Source organism: Physeter macrocephalus, chromosome 1 (assembly GCF_002837175.3).
Source record: "Physeter macrocephalus isolate SW-GA chromosome 1, ASM283717v5, whole genome shotgun sequence".
NCBI lineage: Eukaryota > Metazoa > Chordata > Mammalia > Artiodactyla > Physeteridae > Physeter > Physeter macrocephalus.
This window is the reverse complement of record NC_041214.2, coordinates 93528686-93551823: the sequence shown is the minus strand read 5'-3', so window position 1 is coordinate 93551823 and position 23138 is coordinate 93528686. Positions and strand designations below refer to the sequence as shown.

Genomic DNA, 23138 nt, shown 5'->3' with positions numbered 1-23138 from the left:
CAGCCAAGGTTGAAAACCTCTTCTCTAGATGTGTTTTACTCCTTCTTGCTGTTGCAGGGGATAGGTAAGGGTAGGATATTGGGAAGAGGAGGGTAACATTTCAGATACCTGCTGGAAGACCACTTGGAGCAAATATTGTTGAGATAGTTTAAATAATAAACAGTTGATTGCAGTAGATGACCTTTTATATCTTTCCCAACCTTGAGACTCTATTATTTTATATCAACCCACCACAATGCATGTATATGGAATCAAAGAGTTATACACAAGGACACAAATTCCACTGAGCTATATTAATGAGGATGATTTTGCTAGTATAGCTGTGTTCCTAGTTGCTGCCTCTTTGGGTGGGTGAACTATTCTTTTATTCTGGCTGCTTTTCAGTGTACATGATACAGTTTTATTAGATTACGTTATGCACAGCATTACTGAGTCAAATAGATGTTATTAGCCTGCTAGAAGAAGCTTCTTAATCAGCTGTGAGGGCTTGTTAATATACATTATGATGTTAATAGTACACATGAATATATGTGAGTAGGTGGTAGGGGACAGAAATTTAAACCAAATAAAAAATGTAAGAGACTGCAGCACATGGGAAATAAATGCTCATTGCCACCAGTCTCAATTATTTTTCGTTATTTTCAAGGTCAAGTTGGCAATTTTTCACTTCTACCCACAAATGCCCTTCTCGATTGATTGCCTCTTACAGCTAGAAGCTCTCCTTACACCCAGGAGGCAAGCCTGCTTTTTAATCATATTAAAAAAATCTAAATGCCAAAGCAAAAAGAATACTGGGCTTCTGTTTATTTTTATCTGAATATCAAAACACCATGCAAATTCTAAAGCAATTAATTTAGTATTAATCTGGGATTTTAAAAAAAGTTTCAATGATTTAAAAAATAATATGCTGAGGAAATTGTTATTCTTACTGAGAAGCCGAATAAAGCCTATTATAATCCTCCTAGGTAGGAATCTTCTAAATCTTCCTTCCCACCTGATAAAGCATGCTCCCTGGCATGGCAAAAGAAAATCTTTCCTTCACCATTTCTATTGTAGAATGAAGAAATATCTTATGTTCACTTATAACTGTGTAGGACTTTTTTTTTTTTTTGTGGTACGCGGGCCTCTCACTGTTGTGGCCTCTCCCGTTGCGGAGCACAGGCTCCGGACGCGCAGGCTCAGCGGCCATGGCTCACGGGCCCAGGCGCTCCGCGGCATGTGGGATCTTCCCGGACCGGGGCACAAACCCATATCCCCTGCATCGGCAGGCGGATTCTCAACCACTGCGCCACCAGGGAAGCCCTGTAGGACTTTTTCTCATGAATATTTTTGTCCTAAAAATCAACCACAACTTGGAGAATTAGGGTAAATGATCATACTTTTGCATGTAGAGAAGGTGAGAGGTTCCCAGGGATTCTTAACTGTCATACTGATAAACAAAGAGAAAGACATATGTGAAGCTTGGTAGAAGCAGGAGAGTGTAGTTAAATGTGAGAAGAAGGGAACAAGGTGGGAGGTAGGGGCTTTAGTAGGAGAATTCCCTCTTCAATTATCAAAGGGGTGGGGTGAGAGTGCGAAGGCACAGAGGGTGCTGATGTTACTATCTATTATTGCCTTGAAGATGATGGTAGGAGGACAAGAATATTCTCATTTAATGGCTTCCATTTTCTCTCTTAAGGGCAAAACCATCTGCTAGGGTAGTAATGAGATGGGAGAAGTTGGAGGGTTGGGGAAAGTACAAAGATTATGAAATTGTTGCTATGGACTATGACCTTGTTTCATTGGTTATCTTATTTTACTCTTGAATCTTTAATATTTTTCTTTCTGGTTTTACCTCTCTGTCCAAGAATATTCTTCATTTCTATCCCCTCCAGCCCCTCTCTTTTCACTTTTAAATTTTCTCTACTTTCTTCTTTTCCTTTACTACCAAACTTCTTGAAATAGTAATTTATGATAACTACCAATTCTTGCTCATATTCCATTTGCTCCTTAAATCCTTAGGGGGTGGGAAAAGATGACTCAGTGAAGGAGGTGAAAAACACCTCAAAGAAGTAGAAGAAAAATCAACATAGACCTGTGTTGAGCAAGCTAAGTATACAAAAAGATTCAGGAAGAGCTAAAACCAACCTTCTCAATTCTTTCAGCTCTTCTTCACTGAGGCACCTGTAAGAAATAATTGTTTATTCTTTCAATGCAATCACAGGGTTCTGCTTATACCATTCACATTACTCTCAAAATTCTGTTTGTAAGTAATTGTTTGCATGTCTGTCACCTTCCATACTCAATTATTATAGGTCTTTTGAGTCAGTATTACTCTTTCTCTTTCTCTTTCTTTTGTGCCCTATAACATTCAGCATTCTACCTAGCGCAAAATAGGCATGCGATACATACTTGTTAAATAACTGAAGCCTTTTATCTAATTTGTGGCTTAATTACATTTTCAAAAAATTCAGGCCTGAAATTCTTGCATGGAGCATGAATATCATACACTAGTATTCATTTGTTCAGCAAATCTGAACACCTACCACGTGCCAGACACTACTGTAAGTGCCAAGGATATAACCATGAACAAAATAGACAAAAATTGATGTTTGTAAGCCATTTTACAGATTATGAAACTGACTCATATCTATTCTTGGTATTTTTCCTCTTTTCTCATCCTGTACTATAAAAGGCTAAGGCCTTCAGTAGGCCTGGTATATATAAGGGGAATTAAGCTCCTTCCTCATTCTCTGCTTTGCTTCTCACATCCTTTGGAACATATGCTTTTGTAGCTACCACCCTTGATTCCTTTAGCTTCCTTCTTTCTTGGATTGTGGAAATCTCTGTAAGAGTTGATGAATTATAAATATGGTAACCACATTTTAAGATTTATAAATCAGGGCATATATTCTTACAAAAGGTTTATTTTTTCTTATTTGTAAACAAATTGACATCAAAAGTCTTACAGTGGCGTAAGTCTTTAAATCACATTAGATTATACATATAACGTATAACTTTCATTTAAAAAGTATACAATTACGTGAAGAGAAATTTAAAAATTCAGCCAAGAGATTTATTAGTTAGTACAATATTTGCATTGTCAGTTTCATCATCTGCTGTTGAAATGATGGCACATTATTCTCCGCATACTTGTTTAAAGAACTCGGTTTGCTTAATAATTATTTATTATTTCCTGTTTTTTTCCAGCATTTCTTGGCAAGTCTCTGAGTACTACATGTGGATTATCAGGAAAAGAGTTTATAATACCCAGTGGCTGCGAATGGTTACTCCAATTTCCAAAAGTTGTTAATGAGGAGAAAAAGACAAAACACGAAACAACAACAAAGAGTAAGCAAGTAAACAATAACAGCAACAACTTTTCTCCATCCAGAGTTTGGACAAAGAGAGACTGAGTTTATATATTTTCTTTCTGTTTGGAGGAACAATGTTTCCTTGTTGAAAACGTTTAAACATATTCAACCATCTTTGATCTATAGATACATTTTCCTTTGCCGTATTTCACTAGCAAGTTCTCATTAAGATGTGACTTAAGGATACAATGTTCATTAAAAAGATAATATGACTAAGTTAATTGCCTATTTTCCAAGATTTACCATTCTGGGCCTCCCCAACTGAACCCAGCCAAGCTTAGATTTCTACGAAGATTTCCTTTCCAAAGGGCTAGTTAATTATTAACCTACAAATACCCAGCTGCCTACTTCCCAAGGTCCTAATCACAACAAACAGCATTTTAGTAGTTTTCATGTTAAGATATTTTACTTTAGCAGTAGAATTAAATTTTTTTCTTACAATTCTTTTATGATCACCAATATTCATATGAGACTTCTGGTGCTGAAAAAATAATAACTAACATGTATAGAGGGTTTCCTATGTGCCAGGCAGTGTACTGAGTGCCAGCATGAATTCTCTCACTTAATCTTTACAACCATCCTATGAGGTTGGTAATTTTATCTTCCTTTTGTAGAAAAGAAAATTGAAACACAGAAAAGATAAATAACTTGTCCAAGGTCTTATGCTGAATAAGTAGCAGACCTGATTTCAGGTCTGTCTGAAATCAGAGTTCCTGCTCTTAAAAATATATTATTGTGTATCCTCCTTCTCCACAGGTTTTGCCAAATTTTAAAATGGCATCATGGAAAACAGGGGTATTTGTTGAGTAGCTGGAAAGTTTTTTGAAGTGGTTTTAATGGTTTGTGAGAAGAGTGGCATAGAATATTTTAAATAGAAACTGTTCCAAAAAATCCAAGAAATTTGGTCTCCATAATTAAAGAACATTAGATAGACACAGACATGCTTGAAAAACTATGCAAAACAAAGTAATATTTGCATTAAATAAAGGATTATGACTGAAGACAATAGAGAGTGTGATAATGGGGAGGAAGGCCTGATGCAGAGAAATAAAATTTGTTTTTCTAACTGAGGAGAGCTAGAAGAAGCCATAAATCACTCTGGATGTTACTGAAAAAATACTTGTAAGGTTCCTCTACTTTGCAAAAGTTAAGAGAACAACAATGTTTTGTCAGCCCAAGCTAGCCAAGGAGCTGATTGAAAGGGAAAGCTTATCCTGCAGGGCCAGAGAGGACACACTTACGGCGTTTTCTTTTGTCTTAGAGTCTGCAACTGGGCAGACAAGAAGTCACTCATCCTTCTACTCTCCTTTCTTTGGGAACTTTTGTTTATGGGAAAGCAAAGTCATGCCGGCACCCTGGCTTATACTCTGAAATTCTAGGGTGCCAATTTTTGCAGAGTTAATAACTAATATGGACATTTTATTGTCCATATTACAAAAATCTTATCTTAACCCTTTGTTAGCCATTATAAAAAATTAAGTAATGGCATTATTAAATTTTGTGATTGCCATCACAAAAACAAATGCATATTCCTACTTAAATTGGTCCAAGCATCACGAGTCATGGTGAATCAAAGCTTCAGGAAACAAGAGGCTGGTCATAAAAGAAACTGTTTCCACTTATCTCCATATTCCAAACCCAGGAAAGGCTGTCAACACTTTATAGTTGTTAACATCTATATTAGGGTCAGAGCGTCTATAGTCTGTGGTCTGAATCTTTTTCTCCTGTTCAATTTGTATGACAAATTCCAAGAGTTCACATCTCTATGTAGTCTATAGTGGCAAAAATCCAACCTATTTTTAAAAGCCTTAAATATTCTTTTAAGATTTGGTTGTTTTCCTGTGAAATTATGATTCTGTAGGCCTATCTGTATTTCTTTTTTATCCTTTAAGCTCTCCCTGTGCTTATTTTCTCATTTTCCTCCTCAAATAACAATAGCATATGACAAAATTATAATTTTAATTTGTTGATATAATTGAATGGAGGTTTGTGTTATTTCTTTTTTTAAAAAAAATAATTTATTTATTTTTGGCTGCATTGGGTCTTCGCTGCTGCGCATGGGCTTTCTTTAGTTGCGGTGAGCAGGGGCTACTTTTCATTGCAGTGCATGGGCTTCTCATTGCTATGGCTTCTCTTGTTGCAGAGCATGGGCTCTAGGCGTGCAGGCTTCAGTAGTTGTGGTGCGTGGGTTGCAGTAGTTGTGGCTCGAGGGCTCTAGAGCGCAGGCTCAGTAGCTGTGGTGCACGGGCTTAGTTGCTCCCCGGCATGTGGGATCTTCCCAGACCAGGGATCGAACCTGTGTCCCGTGCATTGGCAAGTGGATTCTTAACCGCTGTGCCACCAGGGAAGCCCCTGTGTTATTATTTCTTAAATTTCAAAATCAAACATGTGAATTACTGTTTCTTTCTAAGTTTAAAGTTCTATGAAAACGCTTATATTTTCTTCCTCCAAACTGAAATTACAAGCATTACTGAAATTATATGTTTTACCTTGTCATGTTTTTCTGCTCTGTTTAGTTGATTATGCTTGCTAGTTCTTACAATTTTAAAACCTTCTGAATTTTTTTCAACATCTAAACAAAAATGTCAATGTAGCTGGTATGGGATATCACTTTACAAAAATGTTTATTGTAACACGAGTTCTCCACAGGAACATAAGCTTATAATGAGGGTATAATGAGGGTGCAACCTTTTAAAAATAAAATGTAGAAATAAGTATGAAGACATATTATTTTGACACAGTAATATCCCCTAAAAAATCTGATTGAAGAGTTCCTGAGGAATTAATATCATGCAAAAATTTAATATACGAGGCACATTTATGAAAAAAAGATCTGAAACTTTGCCAAAGATCTAGTATAAAAGTCTTCTCTCCATTATCATTTATAATAGTGTAAAATTAGAAATAAATGAAATAGCCAAGAATGTGGAAATGATTAAATACATTGTGTAAATATCTGTATGACTGAATATATACTGACATTCAAAACAGTATTTCTGAAGAATATTTAATGAAATGCGGAACACAAAATTTTGAGTTCACAACAAAATGTTTAGTTAAAAAAAACCTAAAATCAAAGTGGTATATACTGGACACTTCCAGTTTGTTCAAAAATGTCCTGAAATGGACTAGAAATAAATGCTTAAATTTTCTAAAGTTTCTATAACAAGCACACCTTACTTTTATAATCAGATATATATATGACATTCATATAAATAGAAATATTAATTAAAAATGTGATCTCCAAGTATGTCTGGTAGACAGAAGGTTTTTAGGATTCCTGTGTTTTTTTGCCTACGGTAGGGTGCAGTTCAACTCTGTTGGCCTGTACCTAAATGGATATCTTTTAAATTACTTTTTCAATGATGCTTTATAGTATTTAGGAAGAGACTGCAGTGAACCTTGACTAAATAAATTATATAAACACAGAATTCTGGATTGGAAAGAACCTTAAAGATCATCTAGTCCAAACCTCTCCTTCAATTTCAGCAACAGTAAATCCAGAGACACAAGCATCTTTTATATTAATAATAATGGGAAAATAAATTCAACTCTAAAGTAAGTTTCTATAAACTGTTTCACTAAAGCAAAAGAATAATGAAAATAATAACAATATATTTGTAGAGTGGTTTGCATTCTACAAATTCATACATAATCCCATTTTTTTCTTAAAATAACCTACATATATAAAGGAAAAACTGAGGGTAGGAGGCTGAAAGGACTTGTTAGTGCTTCAGTTAGAAAACTTAGTCCTGTCTCAAGACTAAATCCCTTTCTCCTACCACATCCCAACGTGATGGATGGATATGTGAAAATCTATTTTTAAATATGCACGAAGAGCTGACTTTAATTACATGTTTAATGGCAAATATTTGCGTTTTGCCCTAGAAGGCATGAGTTCTGTTTGCAATTCTGTCATTGATTGTGTGCTGAGCCATACTTTGTATGTTTTGGGTCTATCCTAATGACACTTGCCTGTTTATCTAAAACCCATGAGGGCTATGACATTATTTAATTAACCCTGTGGTTTCTCCATTTGTAGGCTTGGAGTAGGCTGAATAAGGGATTTTAATGCTGGTTGCTATTTCCTGCCATATGACAGAAAGCTGACAATTACCAATCAGTACCCCTCCTGAAGGATGTATAATAAAGTCAGAAAAAAGTCAGATGAAGATTTAGGAAGGAAATATAATTACCAGTCCTTTTGAAAGTTTTCCCAGAAAGGCTATATAGGTCGAACCTGTTTTTCAACTGTGTTCTCTTAATGAAATTCTAATTTGTAGACTGGCAAATACTAAAGGATGGTGCTATAACTTGACTGAGGAGTCAGAAACGGGTGATAAGCTAGTTTGCTCAGTCCAAAAGCCAGTATCTCTGGTAAGCAGATTGGAAACGTTCACACTTGCTAATGTAAATAATTCCCAGCCTGGCCTTATGGTAAGTCTTGCGTCATCATCCAGCTGTTATGATATTTCTGAGACTACAGCCTCTCTGAGCAATGTCTAATTAGTTACGGAATAACTGATTTTCTTCTGTTTTGGTGGGAATGCTCCCCTGGGACTCTTAATATACTTCAAATTATACTGAGATTTATTGTGAGATAAGACTTCCTATTATCTTGCCATCCCAAATGTTCTCTGCTGCTAGTTCTCCCTCCCCTGCCAACTCTCAAATGTCTTTTTAGGTCTAGTATCCAAACTCCTTAGCATATATTTTTCCTTTCTTTTATCTCTTCTGTCTGTTTTATCCTAATTTTGCCCAGCCGCTCCGCGGCACGTGGGATCCTCCCGGACCGGGGCATGAACCCGTGCCCCCTGCATCGGCAGGCGGACTCTCAACCACTGCGCCACCAGGGAAGCCCTATCCTAATATTTATATTCTATAATAATTTCTTTTTCTGATATCAAATATCTATGTAATGGGATTTCTTTTTTTTCTCTAAAGAAAGCTAACAGCATGAGGAAAGAGCTTTGAGGTATGATTTAGAGGAGTCCAAATTCCTATTTCACAACCTACTAAATGTATGATATTGGGCATACTACTTAACCCTTCTTTGCTTCCATTTTCTCACCTCTAAAATAGAGTTATCAATAGCTACCATACATGACTGTTGTGAGAATTAAATAAGAAATGAAATGTAAAATTGTTTACACAGTCCCAGGTCATAATAGATGCTCTCCTCAAAGAACCTTGAATTTGATTGTCACGTTATTATGGGCTGAACTGTGTCCCTCCTACCCCCAAATTCTTATTTGAAGCCCTAACACCCAGTACCTCAGAATGTGACTGTATTTGGAGATAGGGCCTTTAAGAGAGTAAGTTAAAATGAGGCCATTAGGGTGGGCCTTAATCCAATCTGAATGGTGTCCTTATAGAAGAAAATTTGGACACACAGAGACACCAGTGATGCACACCACAGAAGAAAGACCATGTGAGGATACAGGAAGAAGGAAGTAATATACAAGCCAAGGATAGAGGCCTCAGAAGAAACCAACCCTGCTGACACTTTGATCTTGGACTTCTAGCCTCCAGAACTGTGAGATACTTAGTTTCTGTTCTTTAAGCCACCCAGTCTGTAGTATTTTGTTATGGCAGCCCTAGCAAACTAATACACATATATTCACTACTTCAGAGGAATTGACCCCCACACTTCTCCTGTTCCTGTTTCTATTTAATCCTCTACTTAGTGATAGGGCAGTGATTAAGAGCATAATCTTAGAAGTTAGCCTTGAATTTGAAGATTGGGTTATATACATCAGTGAACTTAGGTGAACTTCTCAAATGTTTTTGAGTCACAAATTTCTTCACATGTGAAATGGGGATAATACCTATCTCATAGAATTACAGTAAGGATGAATTTTAAAAAGATGCTTATAAATTTCATAGTATACTGTCTGGCATACAGGTGCTAAATAAGTGGTAGAATTTATCATCTTTGTGTATGATGGACCATTTACCTGCGTTTTGTCAATTTGGCTTAGTTTTCTCCAAGCCTAGTCAGTTTAGTAAGTCTTCTCTGTGTGAAGTGCCACACACATACATACTTTCTACAATTATTTGATTATTTTTGGGGTGTGGAAAAGCAGCATCTGTTAGCTTCGTTGTTGGCTTGAAGCCAAGATCACAAACCCATAAAGTGAGTTGTAATATATTTTAAACATATATCCGAAAAACCCTTCTAATGTATTAGATTTGTTTAAATGATCTGATAACTCTTCTCCAAGGACCAAGTTAGGCTATTTTTCTTTCTTGAAGTTCTTCAAACTTTTCATTTTAGGAAAACATCATGGCTTATCAGAAACTCCACTCCATGAGGTATTCTAGTTTGCAGTAGAAAGAACAAAGTTCTACAATTTTAGTACCTGACTCAATTCTAAAGTTCTCTATATTATTTATAAGTTATATTTCATAGTCTGGTCTCATTCCCTTTACCAGATGGTTTATAGAATAACATCTTATTTCTCTTTAATTAATTAAGAATGGAATTTGCCTCCATAGATATTTCACTATGCTTCTCTTACCTAGTAAGATTTTTAGGCTATAAATGTTTATGCTGTCTCCTCATGTACATAATTCACCCTATCTCTTGCTCATTTCTATCTTTTGCTCACAGTTTGTAAACTGGCATCATAATATCCTTTGTCCCCAGTGTCTCTCTCTCTCTCTCTGTGAGACTACAATTATGTGAAGATTTTTACTTGCTATGATTTATTCAAATTAATATTTACTGAGCACTTACTATGTATAAGACACTGTGCTACATGTCTACTGTGGAGGAAGAAGAATATTTAGAATAGCCTCAAAGAGTCCACAGTCTCATCATTCTAATCATATTTTTTTACGTTTCTAATATTTGTTTGAAAACATTTATATATTCTGATGACTTTTCTTCCACTTCCCATTCCTATTTGTTGTCCCATCTGAAGAGATATCTACCCTGTCACCTCTTTTTAACTCAAGAAAGCCAATGAATTCCCTCCAGGTCCTCAAGCAGAGTCTTTGTCAATCTGTTTTGTGTGCTTTTTCATTCTCAGTTCTCCCATAATTTTTAGAATAAAACCACCACTTAGTTTGCTAAGACAGTATAATGTTAGTGATTAGCGGCTTAGGGGGTTTTCTTGCAAACATTACCTCTCACTTTGCTAAATTAGGATATCTTCTTTCTTCATTCTCGTCAAAAGACCAAACGATCATTTGCTATAGGTTTGTTTCCCTTTATTTGAAAATTAAGAAGTTGCCAATAGACTTTCTGATGAAGGAAAGGAGGGCATCTAAATCCATTATTTTAGACCACAATGCCTACTTCTCAAAGAGTTGAAGCAATTCCCCTCTCCCCTTTTTAAAGAAAAGCAAGACATAAAAAAGAGGAAAGCAAACTCTTCGGCCTCAATAGACACCCATGCTTAGAGGTGAAATGGGCCAGGAAGAAGAGAAGAAAAAGAGAGTAAGGACAGATACACATTGTTAGGAATCCAATATAAAATTTGGAACCCTACTAAAATGGGTTTACATCAGACATGGCATTTGCTTCACCCTTATTTTTACCCCTCCAAAACCAGATATAATTGGGTGCCATCTCATAAATCTTTTACTAATAATTGTCAATAACCCAATTGTTCAAAACCCTTTAAGCACCTCTTATGTGTGAAACATTGTGTCAGGTGCTGAATAAGATAGGAGAAATATACAATACCATGTCTGACTACAAGACCATTTCTTTCTAGCTGTGGCAATAAGAGACTACTAGGCAGTATTGGAGGGGTCCTTGGGAGGTCTCCAAAGGAGTAAAATAGTACTAAAAAATAAAAAAGAGAACATGAGCATTGAGCTGAGGATCCAAAAAAACTGGGCTCTATTCCATCTCTGCCATTTCCTTGCTATGTGCCCTTGGGCAACTCATTTCTCTTTCAGGTCTCCCCTTTCATCCCTCATCCCTTCCATTCCCTTCCTCCAAAGGAAAAAAAAAAGAGAGAAAAGAAAAGAAAGAAAAAGAAGAGGTTATCCTAGAAGATCTCTAAAATGTACGAATATATGGGATGATTACTAATAAGCTCTGTTGCATTGCCCAGATTGTAGTCTACAGCTGGCTATGGTCCCCTGAGCTGCCCTTCATTTTCGGAGATGAAGAAATCGAGGTCCAAAATTCCCCAAATTCAGTAGCAAGTTAGGACTCAGAACCACATCTTCCCATGCATCTTTCAAAATGATTATTGTGACTCATAGAAAAAGCTTAAAAAATATTTTTGACATGGCTTACTAAGTGAGAGAGATGGTTCTTAAAATTTTTTTTTGTATATATGAAAATGGGGGGAAGGGACAAGTCTACCTATTGGAACAAGGTGAGCGATTCATTCCTCAGGATCTAAAAGGCTGTATATTCCAAAACTCTATTGCAATAACATTCCATTTGGCAGATGTGACCTGTTAAACAATTATACAAGTAGCACGGCAGTGAGGGGAGCCCATAGATGCACCTGGAGAGCGGGAAGAGGCTCAGAGGTGGTAAACTGCAAAATACTTGCCCAAATCACAATATTGTCCAGAGTCAGACCTAGGGAAACCCTTTCCTGTAGCCTTGAAGGCGCCCAAGTTCTCACGCTTCCGGGCATTGTATTGATTCACACTTGAGTCCTTCAACAGGTAGCGGCAATTACAGCACCCAAAGCACGGCCCCCCAGCATAGTGGCCAATACCGCTGTCAATCAAATACTTCACCTGCCTTTCTAAATTTCCCCTCCCCCTTTCATTGGCTCTTCTTTCGACCTATCCACAAATTTCTTCCGCGCCTCGCACCGCGGAACTTGGCTATTTGGAGCCTAGGATTGGAGCCGAGGCTACTCCCGCCCTTTGACGTACCGGGGCTCTCCGCCCCTTTCGCGGGCCCCTAGCAGCCAGGGGAGAAGGGGCGGGCGAGCGAGGGGGTGGTTCGGGGGCGGGGCTTGCCTCCCACGGCGGGAGGGCGGAGCCTGCGGTGGAGACTGCCTGCTCCGGTAGGACCTCGGAGAGCGCCGGGCGCCGCTACCAGAGGGACTGGAGGAGCTGCTGGAGCCGGGCCGGACCGACGCCTGCGAGCCCGCCTCCCTCCGCACCCCCAGCTTTCCGGGCTGGCGGGCGGATAGTGGCGGCTGAGGAAGGTGCCTAAGTCGGGAGTCAGTCATCCCTCTGGGACGCCGACGCCGCCGTCCAGCCGCGGCTCCCTCACACCTATGTGTGTGTCTGTGCGCGTGAGCGCCGGCGCGCGTATGTGTGCGTGAGGGTGTTTGCGTGTGCTCCGGCTGGCCGCGCGAATGTCTGTGTGAGGGTGTTTGCGTGTTAGCGCGCCCGCGGGCGAGAGCCCGGCGCCTAGGCGCTCGGCCCGGGGAGGGACCGCGGGAGCGGCGGCTCTCCTTGCCCGGCAGGCTGTGGCGGGACTCGGGCCGCAACCGTCGTCACCACTGCCTCATGTCCCCCAAGAGCCACCGCCGTGCTGCGGGGAGAGCGGACGGGCGGGCTAGCGAGGCTGCAGCTGCGGGCAGAGCGGGGCGGGGGGTGGTGGTGGTGGTGGTGGTGGTGTGGAGGGCGAGAGCGTGGGGGTGGGGGCAGAGACTCGGGGAGGGAAGGGGGAGACGGAGGGAGAAGCGGAGGCAGTCGGCGCCGCTGCTGGCCCCTCCCGTCGGCTGTTGCTGTGGGTCACCTGCAGGTGTTTTGGGGTCTGGGCTGTTCCGGGTGGAAATGGAAAAAGGCCCCCTCACCACCCCGCGTTTTCTGTTGAGAAAAAGGGAGCGTTCAAGATGATGAGGGAGAGCCCAGAAGGTGGTGGCAGAATAAATACGAGCTCTCCCCCACCACCATTTTTCTGAAAATAAAATACTCTGAGCTCAACCTTTAGGAGGAAAGCCCGCCTTTAAGAAAGAGAGTCTTGGTCTGATGGACTCTGGTTTGATTGTATAATAATGATGATATAATGCTAATGACGATGATGACACTGCCTTTTATTTTTACCCCGGTGCTGATAAAGCGTAGCTACAGCTGGGGATAAAGCCCTTGAAAATTTGGTGTCTGAGGAGGGAATACTGGTGCTTTTGGAGTTGTGTTTTCTTTTTCTTTTTGAAGGATATGCTTTTTAGAATTAAAATTTGACCAAAGGTTGATTTTTTTCCTTTTTTAAAACTCATTTCAAGCCAATGCTCGTAAAATGCGGACTGGCTACTGCCATGACTGATGAAAAGCTAAACACTTTTACCCACGTATAATTCCATGTGTTAAGTCACCCTTTCCTTTGAATTTCTCAACAGTTTTTAAAATGAAGAAGTTTAATTTCCGAAAAGTTTTGGATGGCTTAACTGCCTCCTCCCCTGGCAGTAGTAGCAGCAGTGGCAGTAACAGTGGTGGCGGGGCTGGAAGTGGTCCCATGCATCCAGGAGGGACTGCGGGGGTTCTCAGAGAGGAGATTCAGGAAACCTTGACTTCAGACTATTTCCAGATTTGTAAGGTAAGTTTTGAATTGGCTTAAAGCTTATTATTTCTTTATTTTACTGCTGTGAGGAAAGAATTAAAACACACACTCTAGGGGCTGGAAATTGTTGAGATGCCAGTATCAGAGAGTCTGGTGCAGAGAATTTTGTGGGTAGGTCAGTTTGAATTAAGATATTCCAGGCATCAACTTAAAAAGCAGTGATAGTTTAAGAGGGAAATAAGCAAACATAAAAAGTAGACTATGCAAGATAATATTAAGGCCCATTAATGGACTACTTTTTAAATTTAATATTTATGTATAAATAGTTAATCCCATGCTGTCATTCAGAGAAACTAATTTTATTTCACTGTTCAGTATAAAATGATTAAAGCTATTAAGATGTTGCTAGAATTAAGTAGATAAGAGCTAGATGAATATGTCCATTTAAAAATATCTAATGGCAGTGTTTAAAATTCTGAATAAAAACACACCCAGATTCTTAAATTCTTAATAAACAAACAAACAAATGCTATGGGCTTAATACTTGTAAGAACTGAAAAATAGCCTGTGTTCTGGTTTAGTGAGGAAGCATTTTCGGTAATTATACTTTAATATTGAACTTCTAATAAATAAGCAAAAGAAAGAGTTTCTGATGGGGAGAGATGAGAATTTACAAAACAAGCATTGTGTTAATATATAGAGATAATTGTTTTATTTTCTGACCTCAAGTGATTTATAATTTTTATTGTCCTTTTTTGGGGGGTAGCCTAAGAATGTGCTTTTGACCTGTCATGTGCAGTAAGAAAGTTACCAAGTCATTCATATGATGCAGATGAATACAGTTTTATAACTGTTTGAATACATGAGAAGAAATAGTAAATTTTTGAAATTAAGTATTAAATTTTTCAGTAATTCAACACAAATTTTTTTGAAATTATTAAAATTATTTTTGTAGTAAACAGATTATGTGTAATGGGATAAGTTTCAATTATTCCCTTAATGTCTGTCCCCAGTAGGGTCATTATAAAAACAAATATATAATTATTAAAATATTATAAATTAGATTACATAAAAGCAAGTTTATTTAGAATTAGGTTAGATAAACAGATTTAATTCTAATCTACCCTGTGAAATTTGTATACAATACAATTTTGTATACAAAGTTGTATACAATTTTGTCCTCACTTTGAAATAATAGATATTTTGTCAGATTAGTGAGGAGCTTAATAGTGGTCATGAGGCAAATATGTGAAAGGGTCCTAAAGGCCAAATTTGAACTGCTAAGCAGGGGACTTAGGCCCTGATTCTCTAATCTTTGATGTATTACTATTACTATTCTAAGAATGTTAAAAAATTTCCAAAGTCTCTCAGTTCATGAATGTGATAGTAATGCAGGATAGTTTTAGTAGAGGTAAACTTGATATAGAAAAGATAAATTTCTGAAACAGAATGGCATTGGACTGTTGATGGTATAAACTGGTAGAGAAGGTTTTAAGTGAAACATTTCAGGGGAAATGGGTGAATGCAAGAGAGGAAAATGGGATAGATAATCACCTTCCTATTTATTTAGGCAAGACAGTCATGCAAAGTGGCAGAAGTTAAATATGTATTACTTCAAAAACATATGGGATGGTAGGAAGAGCACTGGCCTAGGAATCAGAAAATTTATATTTTATTTAAAGCTCTGCCACTTGCCAGCCACATATTCTTTGGAAAGCCATTTATCTGCCTTGTGACTTGATTTTCTCATCTGTAGTATGGTAGTAAGTATTTCTGCTCTTCTTACCTAAGAGGGTAGTTGGGAAGATCAAACAAGACAATTAGGTGAAGGCAATGTATAAGTTGGAAAAGGCAATGAAACGCATATTTATATGATTGTTAAAGTTTTAAAATCACCTTGTTCTTGGTGGAATGACTATAACCAGTGGGTTACAAAATATTAGGTAAGAATATTCAAAGAAATTATACAGATAGAAAGCTATGTGAGCTGAACACTAATAGTATTGAAATCTCACTAAATGGGGAAAGTTCTGTGACATCTTTAGATAGGAATATAGTTATTAATTTTAAAAAGTGGTCATATGACTTTATGTACCTGGACTGTAATAAAATATGTAAAGATGCATTAAGGAAACTCCAAAATTAAAACTGTTACTAAAATGGGGAATTAATTTGGACTCACTGATTAGATGTGCAAAGAACATTCTATTCTGAGTACTAAGCAGTTGGTACCTTCTGAGTACTTCTACCTTTTCAATATGGCCACAATTAAAGTACAAATCAAGAATCTGCTCTTTTGAAAACCATCTTCCTCTCTATTATTTGATTGGTTGTCAAATTTTATCCTATTTCCTTAGTATTTTTACAATTTATTCCCTTCTCACCATCTCCAGTACTTGTTCATTCCACTGTATTTTCTTGCCTGGTCTCTTCTTTTGTGTGTGTGTGTGTGTGTAAAATTTATTTTGGATCTATAACATGATTACTGATTTGAATAAGGCTTATTTCATTAACATGTAATTTCCCCCCATAACTTTTACTAACAATGCACTCTGTTGAATCCCTCTCTGGTATCAGGTTCTCTTTAACAATTCAGTCCAATTTCATAACCTTAAAAAACACCTTTATTGTGAAAAGGAGGGACAAAAAGTGTTTAAAAAGCTTCTCTGACTGCACCTTGTTTTATAGTTTTGATTTTGGAACCATGTGAACATTTCATATAATTAAAAAATTTGGATCAAAAAGGAAAAAAAATCCTACAAATCTGAAACAAATGGATACAGATGAACCTAGGAGTATATAAAATTGATAGTATAAACCACACAGAAAAAAACAATTAATTTCAAATGACATTAAAACTCAAACTTTTAATGGACCTCCATGGTGAGGTATATCCTAAAGAGCAAAAAGAACCACAATGAAATATTCAGTTGCAATTCATAGTTCTTTTTTTTTTTTTTGACCACACAGCTTGTGCAAGTGAAAGCATGCAAGTGAAAGCTTGGAGTCCTAACCACTGGACCAGCAGGGAAGTCCCACAATTGATAGTTCTATTGTTAGTAGTAATACTAGTATTGTAGCTTTGAAACTATTTTACACATAATATACATAATATATGTATATGTTATGTATAGCATAAGCAAATACGCAATCATGTTAATGTCATTAAAACTAAGATTTTCAGTGTGAAAGCAAAGGGATACAAATGTGATAATTGATGATTTAATTTTTCACTTAAATTGGAAATATCCATATGAATGCATGATTTAGTTTTCTTTCTGAAATTCACATATTTCCTAGCTTTATTTACTGAGAGGGCATAGAAATAATGAGAGTCTGGTAGAAGTGAGCATCCCCAGTGCTGATCATAGTCTCTGAAAGCCATTTCCCAACAAAAGGAAGAAGGGCTGCTTGAAAAGAATGGCTGATTCTAGGTCTGGGGTAGGAAATGTACCAGATGAGCTTGATATCTCTTGCTATGCCAGAAAGCAGGAATGCTTTCAATACCACTGGGATTATGTGGATACAGGGGTCAATTTCAAGGAGTTCACATTGGCCAAATTTGGGACAATTTGAGCCTTGAATACTGCAATGTATAAAGCATAAAGTATACAGGCATACCTCATTTTATTGTGCTTTGCTTAATTGTGCTTTGCAGATACTGTGCTTTTTACAAATAGAAGGTTTGTGGCAACCCTGCGTCAAGTAATTCTATTGGAACAATTTTTCCAACAGCATTTGCTCATTCCATGTCTCTGTGTCACGTTTAGGTAATTCTCACAATAATTCAAACTTTTTCATTATAATTATATTTGCTGTGATCTGTGATCCCTGATCTTTGATGTTACTATTGTAATTGTTTTGGAGCACCACGAACCTGTGCCCATTTTTTTTTTTAACATCTTTATTGGAGTATAATTGCTTAATGGTGTGTTAGTTTCTGCTGTATAACAAAGTGAATCAGCTTTACATATAGATACATATCAGATATATATGTATACATACTGAATGCATACATACTGAACTTAAAACTTATGAACTTATAGATACATATCAGATACATATGTATACGTAATCAGATACATATGTATATATAATCAGATACATATACATATGTCCCCATATCTCTTCCTTCTTGCGTCTCCCTCCCTCCCACCCTCCCTGTCCCATCCCTCTAGGTGGTCACAAAGCACAGAGCTGATCTCCCTGTGCTAACTGTTCTCCATGGTGGCTGTATCAATTTACATTCCCACCAACACTGCAACAGGGTTCCCTTTTCTCCACACTCTCTCCAGCATTTATTGTTTGTAGATTTTTTGATGATGGCCATTCTGACCTGTGTGAGGTGATACCCCATTGTAGTTTTTATTTGCATTTCTCTAATTAATTATGTTGAGTATTCTTTCATGTGTTTGTTTTGCCTGGTCTCTTGAAATCACTTCCTAACTGATTTTGTCACCTCTTGTTTTACCCTATTCCAATTCATTTTGTTATAATAATGGTTATTTCTGAATTATAATGTTAATTATGTCATTTTTCCTGCTAAAAATTCTATGTTGGTTTCCCTAGAGCAGTGGTGATCTATAAACAAAAGTCTTATGTAAAAGCCCAGCAAAATAACACCTATTAAAACAAATAAATATGGTAGTTTATTGTTGTACATTTAAAAAAATAGAATAAATTATTCAGCCAATAAATAAAAAACTTTTTTAAATATTTGGTTTTGTTGTATGATATTATCCATAGACAGGTCGTAGGACATTTGCTAACCTTAAAAAAGTAAAAGTACAACCTTTATAATCAGTGACACATCTATATGAAGTTCAAAAAGAGAAATGGTAGAAGAAATTTTTGTTCAAGGTCAGGAAAAAACAGGTTAATGGCATCGGTTTACCGCAATCTGTTTTAAGTTCAGTATGTATGAATTTGAATGCCCATGTTGTTCAGATGTTTGTGCAATAATGAACTGTCTTTTCCAAACTTGAATTCCATGAACACAATTTGAAAACACTGCTCTATACACTAAACTTCAAACTGTTTAATTGATCTTTATATAGTTCCTTTCAGAAGGGGCTCATGTTTACCTTTCCATCCAAATTTCCTTGATACCCTAAATATATTGTATTCCCTGAAAGTACCATATTTTCTCATATCTCAATGCCTTTTCTTAGCTTATTGCTACGGATTAGAATATCTCTTCCAGCTTTAATATAATTAGATAATTCCAGTTACTTTTCATTACTTTGTAGTTGAAACACCATCTATATGAAACCAGCTCTGACCACTGCCTTCCTCATCTACCCACCCCAGGCAGAGTTAGGTTTTTTTCCCCCCTCTTCTCTGTTTGCTTATAGCATCTGCTATAGTGTGAATTTAGCAACTTATTGTGGTTATAAAAGATTTTTTTGTCACTACTATTATACTATGAACTCTGGGAGACAATTATATTTTATTTTCTTATTATTGTTAGGGTGCTCACTACCTATTAGGCCACTGGTTCTTTTTTTTTTTTTTTGCGGTACGCGGGCCTCTCACTGTTGTGGTCTCTCCCGTTGCGGAGCACAGGCTCCGGACGCGCAGGCTTAGCGACCATGGCTCACGGGCCCAGCCGCTGCGCGGCACGTGGGATCTTCCCGGACCGGGGCACGAACCCGTGTCCCCTGCATCGGCAGGCGGACTCTCAATCAGTGTGCCACCAGGGAAGCCCGCCACTGGTTCTTAACTCTGTCTAAAAGAAAGATTTCTAGCTCCACCCCAGTCTTAGAAAATCAGAGTTTCTAGGAATGGGGCCTAGGCACTTGCATTTTTAAAAGAGACTCCACAGGATATTCTGATGCACAGTCAATATTGAGAACCAGTATAGCAGGCATTTGATATACTTTATGAATGAAGTAGCATATACGTGGTTGGTTGATTAATTGAAAAGAGATTAAAGCATAAAGTCATTAATAATATATGTCTTAAACATTTTATTTTAAATGAAAACATTTAAATATGCATCAGTTTACAAATCACTTGATAAATGACCAATATTTTTTTGTTGCACACTGATTCTCTGATTAGAGTTCTGTGTAAACTTCTCATTCATAAACCATCCCAAATTCATTACGTACAATTTTCAGTTTTTGTTTGTTTAAAGTAGAATAAGGAGGAAACTTCAGTGTCAGATGAGATACATATTTCAACAAGCAAATAAATCTCTGTCTCTCTCTCTCTCTCTCTCTCTCTATATATATATACACACATATATATATATCAGCTGACAGTTTATACACATGGGTGTATAATCTAGATGAATATATATATATATATATATATATATACACACAGACCTATATACAAAGTATAGATGAACATACATATGTGTGTGTGTGTATGTATATATATGTATTTTTTTTCTAGTTTTATTTTGTGTTCATCCCTATAGCTACCTGGCCCACACCTAGTTAGTCTGGGAGCAGGAGAGTGTGAGTATTCTAGCTACAAGTTTATTAGTTTCAAGCATTTAATGAACCATTAGTATCAATCTGTGTTTTACAAAGAGAATGGAGAGTTTTTGTTTATCTAGTAATTTGCTTAAGTTAAAATTAGAAAGCTTCATCTGTAAAATATCCCATTAGACCTTCCTAACAGTCCTATAAAGAAGTCAAGGATAGTGTTAATATTTTCCTTTTACTGAGAAGATATCTGAGACCAGAGAATTTAAGTGGTATCCTTACATCTCCAAGCTGGTAAGAGACATAGATAAGTTTAATGCTCTGGTTTTTGATTCTCAAATCCAGTACTTTTTCTGCTTCATTTTTCTTACTTATTAGAAAAGGCAACATGATTAATTCCTTAGGAAACATAGAGACTTAGAGAAGATAGACTATTCTGTTGCCTCTCCCTTAAAAATACATCTCAAATCTGACCATGTCTCTTCCACCACATGTCTTGCCTGGGCTACTATTTTATGGCCTTTTCGGGTTTCCCCTGCTTTCACTCAGTCCTCACCACAGTCTCATCTCATAATAGGTAGAATAATCCTTTTAAAATTTAAATCATATCATGTCATTCCTGCTCAGAATTCTTCAATGGCTTTTCATTTCTCTTAAAAATAAAATCAGAAGTCCTGTTATGTCTTATAAAGCTCTAAATGATCTGGCCCCTGACAAGACATGATTTTCAGCTGTTTTCTGTTACTTATTCTGCACCAGCTACACTTGCTTTCTTACTGTTTCTCAGACATGATTCCTGCCTCAGAGCTTTTTGCATTTGCTATTTCCTTCACATGGAACATTTTTCCCCCAAATAATTACATTACTTGTTCCCTTTACATCATTCAGTTCTTAGTTCAACTGTTAACTTCTGCGAAAGATCTTCATTGACCACTGCTTATCCCCTTTACTCTCTACCCTTACCCTGATATTTTTTCTTGATAACACTTATAACCACCTGTTATTAAATTATATAGTTATTTGCTTGGTTTTTTGCTTCTCCTATTATAATGTAACTCCATGAGGACAGGGCTTTATTTTGTTCACAACTATCTCTAATTCCTAGAGCAGAGCCTGCCACATAGAAGGCAGTCAAATATTTGTTGAATGAATGAATGAGAGCAAGGAATCTGATAGAGTGATGTATTAAGAGCAAACTAGATATATTTTGAACAATTTTTTGGAAAAGGCTTTTATTAAATACATTTTATATTACATAAACACAAGGAAACCATTGAGCAAAAGAGTGACACCACTTTAGGAACATGGTATGTATTTTTTAGAAAGATATGGAAAAGAAGATTGTAGAAAGATTCAGTTAAATTTATTTCAGTTTTTGTTTTTGTTTCCAAATGATATTTTTAGGGGAACAATTCAGAAATATTAGACTGACAGTGACAAACACACAGGATGTTCTAGACCTAATTAACAAAATAGACAAAATAAATATATCACTGGAACCAGATGGCATAATACCTGAAGTTTGAATAAACTCTTAAATTAGCCAACTCACTATTCATCAGCATTTATAAGTTGAATTTATAAATGGTCATGGTGTCAGAGACAACATGTAGATAACTAGTGTAACTTCTTACATGGAAATGGATTTGTAATCATGATATTCATACCAAACATAATATCAGATCTTCCCAGATAAACTGGTGTAAGCTCAGAAACATAGTAGTGGACTATGGAGAGTTGGGTTTTCCAGGACCCTGGAAAGCTGAAAGGAGATTAATTGCCTACATATCCCTTCTTCAGGTTTTTCATTGTCCCATATTCTTCCAATTTCATATCATTTTACTTGGGAGATTCTGTACCTGAGATTGGCACAAGACCATGATCATAGTTCCACATTTCTGCAGTTTCCATTCATTAAAAGAACTGTACAAGATTCCCTGAGATGTGTGGACTTGTCTCATTCTATACTTATAAATGGGTTGAATAAAACATAGTACAGTTGACACTGCAGGATAACTTATTATGGATAAAGCATCTGACAAAGACTTCATGCTCCTGTCACTGGAATGTACAGTAGCGAATAGACATCTTTAAGAATAGTAATGGAGGCAAACCAGAAGAATTAAGCTCTCTTATTAGGATTGAGGTGTTAACAAATTTAAGAACCAAAAAGAATTAAAATAAAAATTTTTTAAGAGCTAGAAAAACCAAAGCCAAGTTATTCAGTACTCTAGGCTCTCTACTTTGCCTATCCTGAGAGCATAAGGGTGCAGGGGCAGGCTTGAGTAAGGGATTATAGATTTGTGGGAAGTACGATTACAAATTTTTTAGGTTACCATGGAGAACAATTATGTTTTCTCACAAAAGGTCCTTTGGTGCTAGTATATTGTCAGCAAATTGGGCTGTTGGTCTCATTTAGTATGGCAGTTCTTATGTTCTTAAAAACAAATGGTGTCATGCTTTGTGTATGCCTCAATATAGAACTAATTTAAAATCTTACATAATTTCTGACTTTGGTTATCTGTAGGATTATCAGTAATGATTAGAGTAGATTCCTATCTCTTGAAGTTTAGTGCATTTCTTTAGACCCCTTCCGACTTTACTTGAAGACGTGCCTGTGAAAAATCATAGTTAAGTTTCATAGTTTACTTGTAATGATAGAATGATTATATTGATTTCCTACATTATGGTTCCATGGCCCATTTACATATTAGTTTAATAGCAATAACTTTGACTGTATCCATTAAAGGTTTCAAGTACAATAGAAGTCCTGTTTTAAGCTTTTTTTTTTTTTTGTGGTATGCGGGCCTCCCTCTGTTGTGGCCTCTCCCGTTGCGGAGCACAGGCTCCGGACGCGCAGGCTCAGCGGCCATGGCTCACGGGCCCAGCCGCTCCGCGGCATGTGGGATCCTC

General features: G+C 37.1%; 1 protein-coding gene across 1 annotated transcript in view; it reads left to right on the top strand.

The window, feature by feature from the left end:
• The first annotated feature begins 12473 nt into the window (after positions 1-12473).
• STXBP5L (syntaxin binding protein 5L) overlaps positions 12474-23138 on the top strand; it is a 387732-nt gene continuing 377067 nt past the window's right edge. Inside the window, exons 1-2 of the mRNA XM_024120465.2 lie at positions 12474-12561; positions 13628-13824. Of these exons, the coding sequence (XP_023976233.1) occupies positions 13636-13824 (189 nt within the window). The 5' untranslated portion in view covers positions 12474-12561; positions 13628-13635. The remainder of the gene's footprint in view (positions 12562-13627; positions 13825-23138) is intronic.